Raw genomic sequence first — 21,916 nt, forward strand, 5'->3', positions numbered from 1 at the left:
CTGCCCTGGGGCAATTATAAGCCTAGCCCGATTCTGTATGGCTTACGCCACCCCGTGATTTGAGTATATAGGTTCATAGGTTCATACTACGCTATCTGCCCTGGGGCAATTATAAGCCTAGCCCGATAAATGTGTGTGTATGTAACAATGTGTGCTGTGTAGAGTATTCAGCATGCGCCACACTGACTGAGCATTTATTTCATGTAAATAAGCAAGCATGTCCAGCATTGATCCCATTGCACCATAGCTCCACCCCCTATTCGTTGACCACACCCCTTCATGTTGGCCCCACCCATTCAGCTGTCTCCTGCAGCCCCCCTTTGATTTGAAGTCACCAGTCACCACTGAACAGTAGTATCATGTTCTGGACGTTTTATGAAGAATTGCTAAGCTGAATAATTGAGCCATCACAAAAGATAATAATTCTGCCAAATTTTTCAAAAGAATTTTATTATACTTTTTCTTCCTTTAGTTAAGCCTGACAGGAATATTGTGACAATTTGCACTGTTATTGATGGTGGTCTTTAATGGAGGATGCTTCCCCTAATTTTTAATGATGAAAAACTGTTATGTCTGTATGGTTCACATTTTTCAAAATGCATTCTAAACATGACCTGATGGGTTAAAAGCTATTATAGATACTGCCAGGAATATGCCATGTATGCCATAGCATAACATTTTTAAAAATATATTATTTTGTACAATAAAATGCAATACAATTTACTGTTTTAACTGGAATAATTATCACTGTGTATGACTATATATATTTGTTTGTTGTACTTCTTTCAAAATTCCTGGGTGGCTATATAGTTTCATAGATTAGTACTAGGCTAACTGCTCTTGTGAGTCATTTTAAGCCTAGTTAATTACCCCAAAGAAGAATCAAACCCTGCACCTTGTGGCTGTAAGGTAAATGCATTAACCATTATACCAACCCCCCATCAGTATATATACATATGTGTGAGTGTATATATATATATATATATATATATATATATATATATATATATATATATAGAGAGAGAGAGAGAGATTTTATATATATATATATATATATATATATATATATATATATATATATATATATATATATATATATACAGAGAGAGAGAGAGAGAGGGACACTTTATTTAGATTAGTCTACCTGATTACACCAAAAGCTGAGAAGAACGACAACGAGATAACTGACACCCGAAGATCGACAACAGAGAAGACCGACAGTTGAGAATCCCGATGCTGAGAACACCGACATGTTAAGGTAAGTGTGCAATAGGGGCAGACGTTAGGGTCAGGGTGTGGGTAAGGTAAGTGTGTCATAGTGACGCACGTTAGGGTAGGGTGCGGGTGAGGTAAGTGTGTGATAATGACGGACATTAGGTTTAGGGGTGGGTTAAGTGAGTTACGGTTAGGGTGTGGGTAAGGTAAGTGTGCGATAGTGACGGACTTAAGGGTTAGGGGTGGATTAAGTGAGTTAGGGTTAGGGTGCAGGTAAAGTAAGTGTATGATAGTGACAGACCTTAGGGTTAGGGTATGGGTTAAGGTTAGTGCATATATAATTGTGTATGTAAGATTTAGTGTAGGTTTGTAAGGTTTTTGGTGTGCTTGTGTTGTGTGTGTGTTTTTCGGGAAAGTTATTTGTTTTGTTGATTGCCGGGATTGTGGTTTGTCGGGCATGTGAAGTTTCGTGTTTTTGAACTTTCGGTTTTGTCGTGTCGGTTATTTCGTTGTCGGTGTTTTGGAGTGTCAGTGTTATCAGGTAGACCCATATATATATATATATATATATATATATATATATATACATATACATATACACACACACACACACACACACACACACACACACACATACACACACACACACACACACACACGCACATGCACACGGACACTTGTGAGGCGGCTACATTTTGAAATCTAGACTACAATTCCAAAAATCCATGCCATATCCCTGGCTGCCATGCAGTTGATAGACTTCTACCTTTATCTCTTCTGGGCATTCCCATTAATTTAAAATGGCCTCACAGTGTGGACTCAAGAAAGGTGGCCAACTGTGACTTGTTTGTTGAATACTATTCAACTAAACCTACCACCCTAGAAAACAAAAACGGGAAGAAACTAAGGGTAATGCTGCTCAATGCCAGAAGTCTAAATCTCAAAATGCACGCACTCGAGGCCCTTCTCAGTATGGAGAACATCGATGTCTGTGCTGTGACTGAAACCTGGTTCAAGGCTCCTGAGAGCACCCCGGCACTATCAGGTTTTACCTCATATCATGCGTTCCGGCCCCAAAACCCGGACCATACCACAAAAGGAGGGGGTGTATCCATATTAATCAAGGATACCCACACCTCCATGTTGGTGGCTACGCACGAAGCATCGGAAACCATCCAGGTGCAATTAACCATAGGCAAAACTGCTCTACAAATTGTAGCATGCTACAGGCCACCCTCTCAAACTCAGGAAACCCACACAGCCTTCCTGAAGACACTGGAGGGTATAAATGTATCACCAAACACCATCATATTGGGTGACTTCAACTACCCGAATATAGACTGGGAACATTACTCAAGCCCCAACTTTCTAGCCCAAAGGTTCCTGGAGTTCATAAATTCAAATGCCATGGAACAACTAGTCACCGTCCCCACAAGAGGAGAAAATATACTAGATCTCATCATCACAAACATGGGGACAAAATGCTCCACACCGGAAGTATATCCCTCTTTGGTGAGATCAGATCATAAACTAATCTCACTAGAAATCCACATCCGGCGCGCACCCCAAACAAAAAAGGCCACAGTGAAGAACTTCTATAAAGCAAACTTCACACTACTCAAGACAGGTGTGGTATCCTTCAAGGCCCCTGAGCCAATGGAAACCACAACCCAATCTGCGGAAGCCCTTACAAATGCCTTCTATGAACACCTTCAGGACTGCATGGATCAGGCAATCCCAAATAAAACCAAGACTCTTTCCACCAAGGGCAAACGTCCAGTCTGGTGGACCCCAGCCATAAACAATCTTTACAATAAGAGGAGAAAGCTATTACATGATAGAGCAAAATTCCAAAAAGGGAAGGCATCTTTGATCAGTACTAGCAAGAAACTACGATCCCTCATAAAATCATCCAAGGCCAACTTTGAGAAAAAAATTGCCATAGATTCAAAAGACAATCATAAGGCCTTCTTCAGCTATGTCAGAAACCTGGGTGGAAACTCCCAGATATGCTCAGAATTAGTCCAAAATGATACAAAAATCACTGAACCCACAGACATTGCCAACATACTGGCAGACAGGTTCAGCGCAAACTCCCCCCCTCCCCCCCAAAAGGAGAGATAACTATCCCAACAGAGTGTAGCCTCCCAGACATCTCAAATGCGCAGGTGAAAGCTGCTCTCTCTAAAGCTAAAAACACAGCATCAATGGGACTGGATGGTGTCCCCGGCTGTGTGCTACATGAACTCAATAAAGAACTAAACCCGCACATAAGGCAGCTGTTTAATCTCAGCCTTACCACAGGACATGTGCCCAAGGAGTGGTGTACGGCAACTGTGGTCCCACTCCACAAAGGCGGTGCCTCTACGGACCCTGGTAATTACCGCCCCATAAGCTTAACAAGCCTGGTCTGCAAAGCTATGGAGAGGATCATAATGGAACTCATAAACGAGGACATAGGGGACTTGCAGACCTTGGACCCAGCCCAGTTTGGCTTTGTCAAGGGCAGATCTTGCCTTTTGAACTTGGTCGACTTCTTCGAAACAGTTACCAAGGCCATTGATGAGGGAAAGGCAGTCCATACAGCCTACCTTGACCTTGCAAAGCTTCGACACAATACCCCACTCGGGTATCATAGAGAAACTTACCAGCTTAAATGTAAACCCATATGTCACAAGATGGGTTGCAAACTGGCTAAAGGACAGAACCCACAGGGTTAGAGCTGCTGGAGCCATGTCAGACTCCAAGCCGGTTACAAGTGGTGTCCCACAGGGCTCAGTCCTTGGCCCCTACTGTTCGGCATCTACTTCTCAGAAGTACAGGCAAACATAGGAGGACTATGGCTGACAAAGTTTGCGGATGACTGCAAACTGGGTGCCATAGTGGATAGTACATCGGACACAGACATCCTTCAGAGGGTTCTCACGGAAACTGATAGCTGGTGCCAGAGCCATGGCCTGAAGTTAAGCAAAAAGTGTATAGTCATACCCTTCGGGAAAAACAAGGTAACCCCAAGCTACCATATAGATGGCAACCCACTAAGCACAGAAGAGGTTATCAGGGACCTGGGTACCCAGGTTGACAGTGGCATCTCGTTTGACACTCACGTTGCTAAAGTGGTTCGAAAGACCTTCTACATTGCCCATCTGATCATGAAGGGATTCACATCCAGATCAAGTGAGGTCATTGTTCCCCTATACTCTTCACTTATCATACCAATGATCGAGTACAATGCCCCATTCGGGATGTATCTCACCCGACACCTGCAGCAATTGGAGGGACCCCAAAAGTTCCACACCAAAAGGATAAAGGGACTCCAAAACCTGTCATATACTGCCAGACTGAATCAACTCCAACTCTACTCAGTTGCATACCGTCTGCTCAGAGGTGACCTGTGCCTGACATACAAGGCCATGACCAACCCAGAATTAATGGACATGCTCCACCTCAAAAAATCCAAATCCACCAGAACCACTAGAGCAAGTGACTTAAACCTTAGCACGGATATAAATAGGACGTGCTGGAGGGATAGATTTATCACCCAGAGACTCCCCATGCTGTGGAATAAAATCCCAGTCCATGTGAGGCAGAGCACCTCGCTGGCTCTGTTCAAGAGAAATCTTGACCGGTGGATGGGAGATCGTAGGTTTACCCCGGGAATCATCTCTGTGTCACTGCTGGACAGAGACACAACAAACTAATGGGCACATTATTTCTAACATAAGGGGTGGCGTAAGCCACATAACTTTGGGCTAGGCTTAATAATGCCTTAGGGCAGATAGCCTAGTATAAACCTATGAACCTATGAACTATTATAACGACTATTATAACGACTATGGAATTTACACTTGCATTTAAACAATGAATGGAGGGATTTTTCTGCAAATAGAAAAGATATAACAATTATAGAAAGCTGCAAAAACGTAGTAACAATCTATGTCTCAGTTAATGCACAGATGTCTCCATCCATCCATCCATCCATCCATCCATCCATCCATCCATCCTTCCATCCATCCATCCATCCATCCATCCATCCATCCATCCACCCAACAATCCATCCAACCATCCATCCATCCCTCATCCATCCATCCATCCAAAGATCCATCCATCCATCCATCCATCCCTCCATCCATCCATCCATCGTCCTTCTGTCTTTCCATATATCCAGCCACAACTTGGAATAGATTTCTCTCTTGCCATCACACCCAAGGCTTTGTCACTACACTGCTTTATTATAAACAGTAAAATGATGGCACCGTTTTGCTGTGTACCAAGTGTTACATAGTGTGTCAAAAGCAAAATCTGATAGTGTGCATAAATGCGAATGCGCACTTACAGAAACAATATTATGTCTAACTTCATCGGTACTGCATTGTTCCCAGAGACAAATATTATGGATTACACCAAACCAAATGAATTGCTGGCAAAAGAAGAGTCTCTTACCATCTAGGTCTGGCCTGTTTTCTGTGCCTCTCTATGCCACTGACACAAATCAGGAGATGAAGCTGGCAATATTTTACCATTGTTAGATTCATTCCTTGTGAAGGCACTGCAGTACTTGTTGAATTGTGCAAGCAGGGTGCACATAATCTTTGCATAAATCACTAAAAAAGAAACATACTACTGAGCCAGAAAATGGAAAACAAACAAACTGAATAATACACAAACCAGCTCCCAAAGTAAACTGACTTATAGGAAACCAGTGGATGACTCAAGCAGTCCAAAGGCACCAAAAAGCAGTTCCCAGTACAAACAAATGAAGAAATATCCTCCAACACTTAACAACAAACAATGTACAACTGTATCCAATGAGAGTGCCTTTATTAAAATACAGAAGGACAAGCGCTTTCATTCTTGCCAATAGAAACTTCATCAGATCAAATAAATACAAATTCAAGTGTTTTATATATATATATATACATATATATATATATATATATATATATATATATATATATACATATATATATAGATAGATAGATATAGTAAAACCAATGCACACGTCATCAAGCATCATAGCAACACCTTCCTCCCATTCCAATCAAAACTGAAGACCCATTAAGTCCTTAGGAATGTACTGAATATAATAATAATAATAATAATACTGTGATAAATGTAATAAACATAAAATATCATGTAACCATAAAAGTCTAACCATGAAATTCACACAATATACAAAAAAATAATAAACCTTTATAATATAATAATTCTTATAATAAGCAATCGGATCATTTTGTTTTATTCTATTTGTTTTGACTACTGACAAACCCTCGGCTCTCATCTCTCCAATGCCTTTAATTTCAGCAATAAACTGACAGAGACTTGGTCATTCAAACCTGATTAGTTACCTGCATTTAAATGTAACTGCCACTACTATAGTTCACATTTTTCCAGTAATAATGACCAGGCCCCCCCTCACTGATCCAAGGTAATACCATCAATAACCACAAACTTAAAAGAATTATCATTCTCTTCCATACAATGTTTCCTTTCTTGTACTAATGCCATATAAATGCTCGTAAATTCTATTTTTCAATTTCCAATCAGTTTTCCCCACATAAAAACACTAACATTTACAATAGACAGTAAAATATATAACTTTTTCAGTAGCACAATTATATTTTCCAAGGAGTACCACATCCTTGTTGTTTATATTTACATTCATGTACATACGTACAAAGACTACATATCCCCACATTTTTTTATGGCCTCATCACTTTTAATTGGCCCATATTTCTTTTCAAATGCACTTTTGAGATTCCTACCCTTTTTATAAACCACTACTGGGCACCTTCCCACATGCAATCTCATATTCTTGTCACTTCTTAAAATTTCCCAATTTTTTTGTAAAATATTTTAAAGTTTGCAACTCTCCATATTATATGTTGTAATAAAGAAACTCTTAGAATCGTTCCTTCTTCTTAATGTATTAGCAAATTCACTTGCACTATGACTCCCTACTCCATTTTCTTTTTTCTTTAATAAAGGCACAAAGTGTCCCCTCTCCCTTTTATTTATACATTTAAGCAAGACATTGTTGACCAGTTCAAGAGGATATCTTCTGCCCAAAAACATTATCTTTAAGGTTGTCACATTCATCAAGGAATGATTCCAAGATGGACACCGTATGCTGCTCATACGTACTGCCCCTTTACTATGGCCTTCTTTTGTTTTAATGGATGTGTCTGAATATTTTTTATAAAAATCTCCTATTCTCACGATTTTTCATAAGCCAAACATCCAAAAACACTATGTTGAAAGCAACGATATTATGATTACATTTTAAGACATTTGTAGTGATGTTAATATAAGAGTCAAATGCATCAATTTTTACTTTTGGCCCATCCCATAAAATAAAATAAATCATCCAGAAATGGGTATAAATATACTATTGAAACAAGATGTGTACATATATCTGTATATGTATCTCATAAATATATATTTATATATAGGAGCTGGCCAGGGGAGAGAGAGAGAGAATTAAGTAATGTGGTGGAATCTGGCTGCCTCTTCACAGGGAAGGAGCTGGCTAGGAGAGGCCAAAAGACAGGGGTGATGAGATGGAGTCTGTACACCAAATTTTGGGGTGGAGGGGGATAGCTGGCTAGGTAGAGAGAGTGGTGATGAGGTGAAGTCTAGTGGCCTCTCCATGTGGAAGAGATGGCCAGAGATGGAGGCCAGTGATGATATGGAGTCTGCTTGCCTTTCTCTGGAAGGAGACTGTGAGGATGTATATCCAGGGTGCAGACTCCACATAGAATTAAAATCTCCAGTGGAGAAAATGTATAAATGACGGTACTAGATCAAGAAAGCGGGGCTGACAGAAAGACATCACTCAGAGAAATGAGACAGAAATCCTCACAGATGCCTACTTAGACTCAACATCTTGGGCAGCAGTGGACATACGCAGAAGGGGGAATGTGATTTACACTTATCCTCTGCCTTGATTAAATGAATGGACTCTATGATTCTTATTCATCACCTGGAGAACAAACAGGCCAATAGAACAAGTAGGATGGAGCCTTAATGACCATGTGGATCAGGAGGAAAATAAAAAAAAAAAAAAGAAAAATAAATAAAGAAAATTGCCCTTTACTGATCTGGTTTTCATGCTAGCATACTTTAAAGCAAGAAAAAGAAGACAGGGTTCAATTATATTTGTATGCCAAGCTGCTTGTTTGATTTTCTGGCCTTCCCAGCCATCTGTGCACACTACCACATGAAGCAGCGCTGGACCATAAATTTTAACTCACACTGTCTAGTCTAGGGTCAGGGGGCCAATTGCTGTTTAGTGTTTGCTTCCTTCAGACATACTTGCAGCGTGTAGTGTTGTCAGAGTACTGAGCACATTTCTATTTCTCCTGTCTAATAAATCTGCCACGAGTCCATGTCTTCTGGCTGTGATGGTAGTTTCATCGTCATACTGTATCAAGTGAGAATCGCAGAACAGATCACTTGTCAAACAAACAAAATAAATTAACAAAGCAGTTTATGTAAAAGAATGAAGACACTTGTTGATCTGTTGTTTGAATAATACAGGTTTAAAATATTTTGATGCTTTAATCTCTAGTCCTTTTATTCACTCTTCAGAAACTACATTAACGTTTTGCTTTTTCTAGGTATAAATGGTCATGAAACGCTACCTCTTCAGACACAATTATATAGAGATAACAACACATCACGTGGTACCAATGATTTGGAAGTGAGAAGAGACAGAATAACACAATCAGCACCATATATGTGTCAGGATTACTATCTTTCTTTCATTTTTCAGCCTTAGGACATTGTAGACTTTTACAAATGCTTACGCAAACTAAGTACGAATAACATGATGAACCCATAACACTTGTTTCCCACTTCACCTATAACTACATATGAACCCATAACACTTGTTTCCCACTTCACCTGTAACTGCTTATAAACCCATAACACTTGTTTCCCACTTCACCTGTAACTACATATGAACCCATAACACTTGTTTCCCACTTCACCTGTAACTACATATGAACCCATAACACTTGTTTCCCACTTCACCTGTAACTGCATATGAACCCATAACACTTGTTTCCCACTTCACCTGTAACTGCATATAAACCCATAAAAGTTTCCCACTTCACCTGTAACTACATATGAACCCATAACACTTGTTTCCCACTTCACCTGTAACTACATATGAACCCATAACACTTGTTTCCCACTTCACCTGTAACTACATATGAACCCATAACACTTGTTTCCCACTTCACCTGTAACTACATATGAACCCATAACACTTGTTTCCCACTTCACCTGTAACTACATATGAACCCATAACACTTGTTTCCCACTTCACCTGTAACTACATATGAACCCATAACACTTGTTTCCCACTTCACCTGTAACTACATATGAACCCATAACACTTGTTTCCCACTTCACCTGTAACTACATATGAACCCATAACACTTGTTTCCCACTTCACCTGTAACTGCATATGAACCCATAACACTTGTTTCCCACTTCACCTGTAACTACATATGAACCCATAACACTTGTTTCCCACTTCACCTGTAACTGCATATGAACCCATAACACTTGTTTCCCACTTCACCTGTAACTGCATATGAACCCATAACACTTGTTTCCCACTTCACCTGTAACTACATATGAACCCATAACACTTGTTTCCCACTTCACCTGTAACTACATATGAACCCATAACACTTGTTTCCCACTTCACCTGTAACTGCATATGAACCCATAACACTTGTTTCCCACTTCACCTGTAACTACATATGAACCCATAACACTTGTTTCCCACTTCACCTGTAACTACATATGAACCCATAAAAGTTTCCCACTTCACCTGTAACTACATATGAACCCATAACACTTGTTTCCCCCTTCACCTGTAACTACATAAGAACCCATAACACTTGTTTCCCACTTCACCTGTAACTGCATATGAACCCATAAAAGTTTCCCACTTCACCTGTAACTACATATGAACCCATAAAAGTTTCCCACTTCACCTGTAACTACATATGAACCCATAACACTTGTTTCCCACTTCACCTGTAACTACATATGAACCCATAACACTTGTTTCCCACTTCACTTATAACTACATATGAACCCATAACACTTGTTTCCCACTTCACCTGTAACTACATATGAACCCATAACACTTGTTTCCCACTTCACCTGTAACTACATATGAACCCATAACACTTGTTTCCCACTTCACCTGTAACTACATATGAACCCATAATACTTGTTTCCCACTTCACCTGTAACTGCATATGAACCCATAACACTTGTTTCCCACTTCACCTGTAACTGCATATGAACCCATAACACTTGTTTCCCACTTCACCTGTAACTGCATATGAACCCATAACACTTGTTTCCCACTTCACCTGTAACTGCATATGAACCCATAACACTTGTTTCCCACTTCACCTGTAACTACATATGAACCCATAACACTTGTTTCCCACTTCACCTGTAACTACATATGAACCCATAACACTTGTTTCCCACTTCAGCTGTAACTACATATGAACCCATAACACTTGTTTCCCACTTCACCTGTAACTACATATGAACCCATAACACGTTTCCCACTTCACCTGTAACTACATATGAACCCATAACACTTGTTTCCCACTTCACCTGTAACTGCATATGAACCCATAACACTTGTTTCCCACTTCACCTGTAACTACATATGAACCCATAACACTTGTTTCCCACTTCACCTGTAACTACATATGAACCCATAACACTTGTTTCCCACTTCACCTGTAACTACATAAGAACCCATAACACTTGTTTCCCACTTCACCTGTAACTGCATATGAACCCATAACACTTGTTTCCCACTTCACCTGTAACTGCATATGAACCCATAAAAGTTTCCCACTTCACCTGTAACTGCATATGAACCCATAACACTTGTTTCCCACTTCACCTGTAACTATATATGAACCCATAACACTTGTTTCCCACTTCACCTGTAACTACATATGAACCCATAACACTTGTTTCCCACTTCACCTGTAACTACATATGAACCCATAACACTTGTTTCCCACTTCACCTGTAACTGCATATGAACCCATAACACTTGTTTCCCACTTCACCTGTAACTACATATGAACCCATAACACTTGTTTCCCACTTCACCTGTAACTACATATGAACCCATAACACTTGTTTCCCACTTCACCTGTAACTACATATGAACCCATAACACTTGTTTCCCACTTCACCTGTAACTACATATGAACCCATAACACTTGTTTCCCACTTCACCTGTAACTACATATGAACCCATAACACTTGTTTCCCACTTCACCTGTAACTACATAAGAACCCATAACACTTGTTTCCCACTTCACCTGTAACTACATAAGAACCCATAACACTTGTTTCCCACTTCACCTGTAACTACATAAGAACCCATAACACTTGTTTCCCACTTCACCTGTAACTACATATGAACCCATAACACTTGTTTCCCACTTCACCTGTAACTACATATGAACCCATAACACTTGTTTCCCACTTCACCTGTAACTACATATGAACCCATAACACTTGTTTCCCACTTCACCTGTAACTACATAAGAACCCATAACACTTGTTTCCCACTTCACCTGTAACTACATATGAACCCATAACACTTGTTTCCCACTTCACCTGTAACTACATATGAACCCATAACACTTGTTTCCCACTTCACCTGTAACTACATATGAACCCATAACACTTGTTTCCCACTTCACCTGTAACTACATATGAACCCATAACACTTGTTTCCCACTTCACCTGTAACTACATATGAACCCATAACACTTGTTTCCCACTTCACCTGTAACTACATATGAACCCATAATACTTGTTTCCCACTTCACCTGTAACTGCATATGAACCCATAACACTTGTTTCCCACTTCACCTGTAACTGCATATGAACCCATAACACTTGTTTCCCACTTCACCTGTAACTGCATATGAACCCATAACACTTGTTTCCCACTTCACCTGTAACTGCATATGAACCCATAACACTTGTTTCCCACTTCACCTGTAACTACATATGAACCCATAACACTTGTTTCCCACTTCACCTGTAACTACATATGAACCCATAACACTTGTTTCCCACTTCAGCTGTAACTACATATGAACCCATAACACTTGTTTCCCACTTCACCTGTAACTACATATGAACCCATAACACGTTTCCCACTTCACCTGTAACTACATATGAACCCATAACACTTGTTTCCCACTTCACCTGTAACTGCATATGAACCCATAACACTTGTTTCCCACTTCACCTGTAACTACATATGAACCCATAACACTTGTTTCCCACTTCACCTGTAACTACATATGAACCCATAACACTTGTTTCCCACTTCACCTGTAACTACATAAGAACCCATAACACTTGTTTCCCACTTCACCTGTAACTGCATATGAACCCATAACACTTGTTTCCCACTTCACCTGTAACTGCATATGAACCCATAAAAGTTTCCCACTTCACCTGTAACTGCATATGAACCCATAACACTTGTTTCCCACTTCACCTGTAACTATATATGAACCCATAACACTTGTTTCCCACTTCACCTGTAACTACATATGAACCCATAACACTTGTTTCCCACTTCACCTGTAACTACATATGAACCCATAACACTTGTTTCCCACTTCACCTGTAACTGCATATGAACCCATAACACTTGTTTCCCACTTCACCTGTAACTACATATGAACCCATAACACTTGTTTCCCACTTCACCTGTAACTACATATGAACCCATAACACTTGTTTCCCACTTCACCTGTAACTACATATGAACCCATAACACTTGTTTCCCACTTCACCTGTAACTACATATGAACCCATAACACTTGTTTCCCACTTCACCTGTAACTACATATGAACCCATAACACTTGTTTCCCACTTCACCTGTAACTACATAAGAACCCATAACACTTGTTTCCCACTTCACCTGTAACTACATAAGAACCCATAACACTTGTTTCCCACTTCACCTGTAACTACATATGAACCCATAACACTTGTTTCCCACTTCACCTGTAACTACATATGAACCCATAACACTTGTTTCCCACTTCACCTGTAACTACATATGAACCCATAACACTTGTTTCCCACTTCACCTGTAACTACATATGAACCCATAACACTTGTTTCCCACTTCACCTGTAACTACATAAGAACCCATAACACTTGTTTCCCACTTCACCTGTAACTACATAAGAACCCATAACACTTGTTTCCCACTTCACCTGTAACTACATATGAACCCATAACACTTGTTTCCCACTTCACCTGTAACTACATATGAACCCATAACACTTGTTTCCCACTTCACCTGTAACTACATATGAACCCATAACACTTGTTTCCCACTTCACCTGTAACTACATATGAACCCATAACACTTGTTTCCCACTTCACCTGTAACTACATATGAACCCATAACACTTGTTTCCCACTTCACCTGTAACTACATATGAACCCATAACACTTGTTTCCCACTTCACCTGTAACTACATAAGAACCCATAACACTTGTTTCCCACTTCACCTGTAACTACATATGAACCCATAACACTTGTTTCCCACTTCACCTGTAACTACATAAGAACCCATAACACTTGTTTCCCACTTCACCTGTAACTGCATATGAACCCATAAAAGTTTCCCACTTCTCCTATAACTGCATACTCACCTGTTGTTGGCCAGTTTTATACATGCTTGTTTAACTCCCTGAGCCTGGTTTATTACTTCTTTCTGCTATAAATAACTGAAATAATGAAAGTAATGCCTCCCCAGTGCAAATTAAGCTAGGTTGTCATTAGCAGCAGTTGCCTACATAAATCGTCATTAATAAAAGTGTTATGGCAGATGGTGTTGCACACAGCATCAGCTAACAGGGAAACATAAAACAGGAAAAACACATTCACATAATGACTTTATAGATGCAACATCATCAAATGTCTTGTCTGAATGAAATGCTGCTGCATGACGTCTTTCTGCATCATCATTAGTATTTTTCATTATGATCCACTAACAGTTTTTCTTTTGCACTAACCTAGCCTCATCACAGAAGACTTTCAAACATTAACACACTTGTCATTTACCTTCTGCTTAAAAAGCCATGGAAAGAAACATGCATTTCTTAAATATCTTACATGAAAACGTGCATTATTCAATGAGCATTGGAGAGAAAAGCAGCTTGGTGACTAGTGAGAGGAAATAAGACGTGTGCAGAACAGACTGTAAAAGAAGACTTGCATTCTGGGAAACTGCCAGTATTAGCATATACTATTTAAGAAGCCATGTGAGAAGTATATGCTACTTGGAAAAGAAAATCAGGGAGGAAAAACAGGCACATTGTAGAAGGGAGCAGTGGAAGGAAATATGCAGTGTGTGGTACATTGCTTTTTGTATAGGGAAGAGGAACATGTAGTGCCTAGAGAGAAGTGTGCAGAAGTTAAGTTCCTGATTGCTTAGTAGCAAAATTAAGCATGCACTGTGTAAGATATGTTGTTGTCTTTCGGCTTTTCCCAGTTAGGGGTCGCCACAGCGGAACTCCTGTCTGCCAATGTTTGGCAGTAGATCTTCACGAACGCCGAGGTTCCAGCCTTCAACGAAGGCACACCCATTTACGCATGTCTTTCAAATGCCCACCCAACCGCGGGGAAGACATGCAGACTCCACACAGAAGGCACTCCCAGCACTCCAGCCGAGAATCGAATGGGATTACCTCTAGCTGTGAGTTAACAATGCCACCGCTGCACCACCGCGGCAGTAGACTGTGTAAGATATAGTGGACAGAAATATTTCTTACTTATAAAGTAATGCAAAAAAATGAACCTGTTCTGGAGACAAGTTAAAGAAATTGATTTATTTAATTTAGTTTTGTTGAATGCATAAATCCCACTGAGCCAGTGGCCTTTTTCTAGGGGAGTCTTCAATATCTCTGAAACCCCAAGATATGCATTGTAAAAGCAATATGTAACAAATTGGAGATAGGAAGCAAAAATAACAGTAATAGTGATATTATTTTTCAAGAGGAAATCATTTCTCAGGTGCTGTAAGTAAGTATAAATGCAGAGGTATTGACATTATACATCACAGGTATAACAGCTGTCATATATGTCACACAAAGTAATGTGGATATTCTCGGTGCAGTTGTTTAGAATCAAGTTACAGCAAACATTGGCAGCTGTTTCTGTAGGGAGAGATGAAGATAATTACATATTACTTCAGCAATGGTGGAATTCAGTATGTATTTTAGGACCGCAAAATGTATTGCTTGAAGATCAGTGAAGGGAATCGTAAACTTTTTAGTTAACAGTGAAGGTAACTGTCTTTAAGAGATCAGCAGTGTAAGAAACTGCTTTAGTTACAAGTCTTTGGTAAAACGTGTACATTTTAGAAAAGAAAATAGGGAAATATATATCTTATGAGGAGCAGTAGCGCTGGCGCATGTGTATGCAAGTATGCGTGAGAGTACGGACATGAATGTGCGTGTTTGTGTTTGTGTGTGTGTGTGTGTGTGTGTGTGTGTGTGTGTGTGTGTGTGTGTGTGTGTGTGTGCTTGTGTGTCTAAACATGTATTTGTAGGTGCCTGTGCAATGGCACTGCATGGACTGGTGGGGGGGACCAACTCTTAATGGAGCTGACCAGCTGTATTGTGTTCAATTCAGAGTCATGTTAATCAATCATTAATTAGCTTTTATTCAATGCAACTCTTTGCTGTCTCTGAATCGTAAGTTGGTTCCATACCTCTACTAGAGGGCAGAATCAAAGATCTATTTGCACTATGAAGATAATTTCTCTAAATGCCTCTCAAATATTATGCACTACTTGTAATCATGGGTTTGAGTCTTTCAATCTGTCTGCCTAATGTATAACTCTGAGCAAGTAACTCAAGTAGGCAGTGTTCTCTGGTCACCCCATGAAAATAGGTACAAGTGGCTAATGTTTCAACCCAGTAAACATAAAAAATAAAATAGAACTTAGAGTGCTGTTCCTGTGAACAAATTTGATGAAACCAGCAGCACTCTTTTAACTTATTATAGCTGAGTGACACCTATAGTTGTTTCTGCAGTTAGATCCTATTGACACCTCTATGCATCAAACATTGCTTGTTCATATTTGCATTAATAATTTCAAAACCATGCTACATACAAAGTATTAAAAGATGTCATCTTAAATCTTACACAATGGCAAACACAACTGTGTTGATATTTGACCTGTGTCTAGTGCAGGTAAACAGATATTAATATATTAATTGTTGTTCATGCAATATGCAATATTTATTTACAGTGTCACAAATTTCATGCTTTTTTAAATATCTTGACAAACAAGTACCACAGATAGAACTGCTTAGCCTAATATGAAAGCTCTCAGCTGAGTGAACAAAGTGCTACCAACAGTACATGTGTAACTTGAGTGGTTGCTGAGATACTGTAAGTTGTTTCCAAAATATTATAAACTTAATAGTTACTGTGCTTACTGTGACTTCCAAAATCCGGTTTAACACCTAGAACCTAAAGAGTTCTACTACTATGAAAATAGCTTGTGATGAAGAGTTTGCCATTTGCACTTATTTAGTAACCCCTATGGCTCCAGAGATATGAACATTTGTTTGAAATGTAAGGACTTAATCTGATTCTATCAAAACGTTTAGGCTCCGCCCATTGGAAGTTACAATGCAAACATCCAGAGCACCATTGGAGGGAATGAGTTAATAGTTACCTGCATCCAGTTTAGGGAATTAGTGTGCTAATCAACTGGATTCTTACTTAGTAGTATGCAAAAAATTGCTTGCACAGCTAGTTCACAAACACAAGGAATTACTTTTTGTAACTTACAGTCTCACAAAATGTGCAAGGACAAAAATTTCAATAAAAAAAGTGAAAAGGCAGATGAAGGAAGTGGACTTCTTACCTTTCTGCTTCTTCTTTTCCCATGGAATGAATGCTTGCCTGTCGGTTGGATCTCATCTGTTCCTTTTCGCTGCTCTCCAGTTCCTGATCTAGGGATGAGCTGGTGCTTCCTTCTCGACTGATATTGCTGCTCCGGCCAGGGCTGTTTTCTGCTGAAGCCCTAGGCGACTCTGTGTTCTGCTTCAGGGTCTGCAGTTTGGCCAGTGGAATGATGTCACAGTTCTGCGGCCGATGCCATACAGTTCTTTGTGTAGTAGCATTGTAATAATAAAATCGTGACGTGTTTGGATCAAACAGCTCCCACCACTGGTTTTCATTTGTACGCTTGATTTTCACCCCAGATGGTGGATCCCACACGCATTCCCCTGTTATAAGGTTGGCATACATGTGTTCCCGGGTTCGAGGCTCAATAATCTCCACCCATTCCAGCCTGAAAAATAAATAAAATATAAACGATGAATTAATCTGAATTTCTTCTTCTTCTCATAGTGCGTGCTATTTATACTCAGGTACAGACGTCCCCAAGCTAATATCTTCAGTGTTTAGGTTTTAGTGTGGTATACAAGCACTTTTATTTTTAAGTGATCAGTGGCACTCTTTAACCCCAAGCCAGGTACCGAAATGCCACATATCTTATGCCAACACAGTTTTTATGTTACTAAGAAATGTGTCAAACTCAGTACTGCTCCACTTTCAAGAGATGCAGATTTATCCTAAACACTTTAGAATGGAGAATACCATTCCAACAATTTCCATTTGTAGCACTAATTCAGAGTTTATTCTGAGTTGTAGAAATAGTGTTGAACGTTCACTCTTTAAAGAGCAGTATGAGGATATAGTTTACCTTGAAACCGGCAAGCATGTCTTGGAAGTAAGAGCATGTCAGACAGCAGGTAGCTTTTTAATGCTTTCCAAAACAAGCCTTTCTCCAATCTTCTACAGGCAAGGCACCAGTCCCTGCGTTGCTTTCAAATAATATCCACAATTATGTTTAATATTACATTTTTTTTCAGCATTCAGGAAGAAAATACAACACTCCAAGGGTACAGGGAAAACATATTGTTTGGATTAACAGCTATGATGGGTGCAGTTATGATGCTCCAAACATTTCATGCAATCAGAGAGAAATTTGAACCAGTACAAAAGGATTTTAGTACCATATATAATATTATGTCATTTAGTCTTCTGTCTCTCTAACCAAACTCCTAGGTACAACCCAAGCATGCTTTTTACACATTCTTCTATAGTTTTGGACCAGCTTCCTGAATCTGGGACTAATCATGGTTATTGTAAGAAGACAAAGTGAACAGCTTAACCATTCCTTGCATTTAAGTTGTCCCCAGATAACCAGAATTGGTAAAAAAATTCTTAACCAGAAGTATAACTAGACAGTGAGAGCATTTAAATTGTCTTCACTCATTTCTAAGGTGTATTGACATATTCATCATAAAATCATCAATATGTATTGTTACTGATAATTCATTGCTAGCCAGGTTTGTAACCATCTAAGAGATCTGGCTGTTTACTATAGTGTGACTGAAAGTGGCCAGTTAAAGCCATAGAGTTAGCACCCCCTTCTGTGGAATTTGAAGTTGTGATCTTAATATGCCCTCTTTCTTTGAGCTCCTGGTTTCTCACAAGCACTGAGCTCCACCCCCAGTGAACCATTTGTTTCCCATTTTCCCAAATATTAATAGCCATTGGAGATAGAGTTCAAAATTCATAAACTTATATATACCAACTCTGATGTCACATTTACTCAGTTAGTGGAGAAATTACCCCAGGAGGGAATCACAACAGGCAGAACTCACTAAAAGTGATTTCCTATGGAGGAACTCCAATCGTCGGTGAGTTAAAGCTCTGGCAGTCGAAGTTTGAGAGTTCAAGCTTCATCCACCAGTAGGGTAATGTATATACTCTACATCTCCCAGCTACTACTTCCACCCTCTCATGGATGTATATGCCAACTCTGAAATCATTCATTCACCTTTTTGCCTTTCTCTGAGTCTAGCTGCCATGAAATTTTCTCTGTCATTTCTTGTCAGTAATCTTTTAGGGTCAACATTCTGAGCACTGATCAGCTATCCTGTGACAAACAGTAGGGCTTCTCAAAATTCCACCACAGACAGAGTTTGGAGAAGATGTTTTACTTTACCGCAACAAATGGCTGAATGAATGGTGAATGGAAGTTATAATTACTGTGAATGGGCACTTATGTTAATCAGTGTTTTATGTATGCTGATTTTCTTGTCTTCATCCAGGTAAGATCAATGTGCACCTTACAAGGATGGACACTGGGGCCACCTGATGCAGTACTTTTTTTAATAAAACATCCTTATGTTTTAAATAGTTTTATTTATATCACATGATTGTAATGCTTCTCTTGTATCAGTATGCTGTTACCTAACTACTAATAACTGTTATGGTCTCCTAAATGTTTCCTGGAATGTAATTTTAACTTTCTTTAAGGTCATTCTTCAGCTCAGTGACCAATAACATATGATAGAATTCATTAGGTCTTGATCAAGGGAGCTATGATTAGATTTTAGTGTGTGTGTGTGTGTGTGTGTGTGTGTGTGTGTGTGTGTGTGTGTGTGTGTGTGTGTGTGTGTGTGTGTGTACGAATGTGTTACTATCCGTTATCCTCTTGATTTACTGTACATGTAAATAAGTCATTCTGAGTCCATACTGAGTAGTCTGTTGCTTATCTTTTTCTTTTTTATCTAAACACAAATACAATTTTAATACGTTTGGTCACTTTGTGCAGTTAAACTGTTTTACTGCACTCACAAACTTTGGATTCCTTAATACTATTTCATAACATATATGATGCAGATCCTCAACCAGCTTAGCAACTCTGGTATGTATAGAAATGTCTCTATGCTAGTATTCCTTGTAAAAGCAAAAATCTGCTCAGGGTGAACATCTGGCAATTTCTTAGCTGTCATACTGTGTTACAACCAAATTCCGATCTCTCTGTCGGTTTTGTCCTTTTTTGCGCTTATAGTGTGCTATTTTACTTCTAATGTGTCATAGCTGATTAACACACACACACACACAGATATACATATATATATATATATATATATATATATATATATATGCATGTGTGTGTGTGTAAATAAGTAAAGACTTCAGAAGAAAAATATATTGTACTTCAAACATATAGATTTAAAATCTGTCTATCAGTGCCATTACATATTATTTTTAATATACTTATATGGACACATAACCACAGAGACTGATATGTGTCTCATTTAGAATAGGCTTCCTATTCACATTAAGTAGAGCCTGTCCCTGGCCCTCTTCAAATGCAATTTGTATCAATGGATGGGGAATCCCAAATTCACACCTGGGATAGTGTCTGTGTCCCTTATGGACAGGGGTAATCTGTAAGATACTCAATGCACAGGCACTAGGGGACATATGCTGGGTAAAATTGGGTTATATTGGCTAGGCTTGTAAGGGCCCTTAAGCCATTTGTCAAGTAATTGCCTATGAACCTACGAGTTGGGCCATTTCTAGGGTGGTTGCTTTGCTACAAACTTTTTCTGGAAGTTTAACTTGTTATACCTAATTCATTATTTATTCCCCACATTTCTTTTTGTCAAGCACCCAAATGGGAGGGTCAACTACTTGTTTTATAACAAATAACATCAACCTCTTTCTAAGTTTTGATATTGCAGCAATGCTTGTTCCCAGGAGTGACTCAAGAAAGCTTAAAGGACTTCCAATTTCACTGGAAGCAGATCATATCAATTTGTAAATGTGTTTACGACTTACTGTTTTTTCATGTGACTGTGTGGGTTTAAGGCTGAGTTGTTACGGCACACCCCTCACATAACAAAACTTTATCTACTTTCTGAAAATTTATGTCTACGTAAGACCTTATTGACCCATACAGAAACAGGTTCCAAAAAAGTACATACTTCATTCATTTGTACATTAGGGACAATATGGGTAGTTCGGTCTTTGTAGGTGGCAGAGTGGCACAGCACATAGCGTTGTCACCTTACAACAGGAGGTTCCCTGGTGCAATTCTCAGCTGATGTGCTTTCTGTGTGGATTCTGCATGTACTCCCTGTGTTTGTTTGCACTTCCTCTTGGTGCTCTGGCTTCCTTCCACATTCCAAACACTTGCAACAGCGAAGTGAACACTCTACATTGGCCAGAGGTGTGAGCATGTGTGCAAGTGTAAGGTGTGGAATAACTACAGAGGTAGGCCTAACCACCTGATGGTGTAAACCTTGGCTCTAGATGATTGTCACTGTTGAAGTGACACCCCAACCTCATGCACAAAAATGGGAAAAAGGGGTTATGGATAGATGGATGGACAAGCGTAGAGTCAAACTGCAAACAAACTACTGAAAAACAAAAAAAAATAGGCAGGCAACAGTAATTCTTAAACTTTTATGGTTAGTACTTTCGTCATGTATTCTTACACTCAACTTCATCAGACACTAGTTAAAAGAATGGTAGCCATATTTAATACCAGATTCATAGTCACATGTTCAGTCATCTCACATCAACACCATGTCACCTGATACAATTCTCATTTCGATAACACATGTACCTAAAAATTGTATAAACAATTGTGTAAAAAATGTATATACACTTTCCTATTGACTTAATACTCAAATTCATATGTACATATACAAAGAATACATAAATATAAGTTACCTAAAGGAACTGATGCAATGATTAATCAGTGTTGT

The 21,916-nt window shown here is 39.3% G+C and overlaps 1 protein-coding gene across 1 annotated transcript in view; it reads right to left on the minus strand.

The window, feature by feature from the left end:
* The window catches only part of ARHGAP39 (Rho GTPase activating protein 39), a 2,618,385-nt gene that overhangs the window by 1,572,809 nt on the left and 1,023,660 nt on the right, over window positions 1-21,916 (minus strand). Inside the window, exon 3 of the mRNA XM_044067324.1 lies at window positions 17,203-17,631. Coding sequence (XP_043923259.1) covers window positions 17,203-17,631 — 429 coding nt within the window. The remainder of the gene's footprint in view (window positions 1-17,202; window positions 17,632-21,916) is intronic.

The sequence above is a fragment of the Protopterus annectens genome, chromosome 3.part1, assembly GCF_019279795.1.
Source record: "Protopterus annectens isolate FY-2018-M chromosome 3.part1, PAN1.0, whole genome shotgun sequence".
NCBI classification, from domain to species: domain Eukaryota; kingdom Metazoa; phylum Chordata; order Ceratodontiformes; family Protopteridae; genus Protopterus; species Protopterus annectens.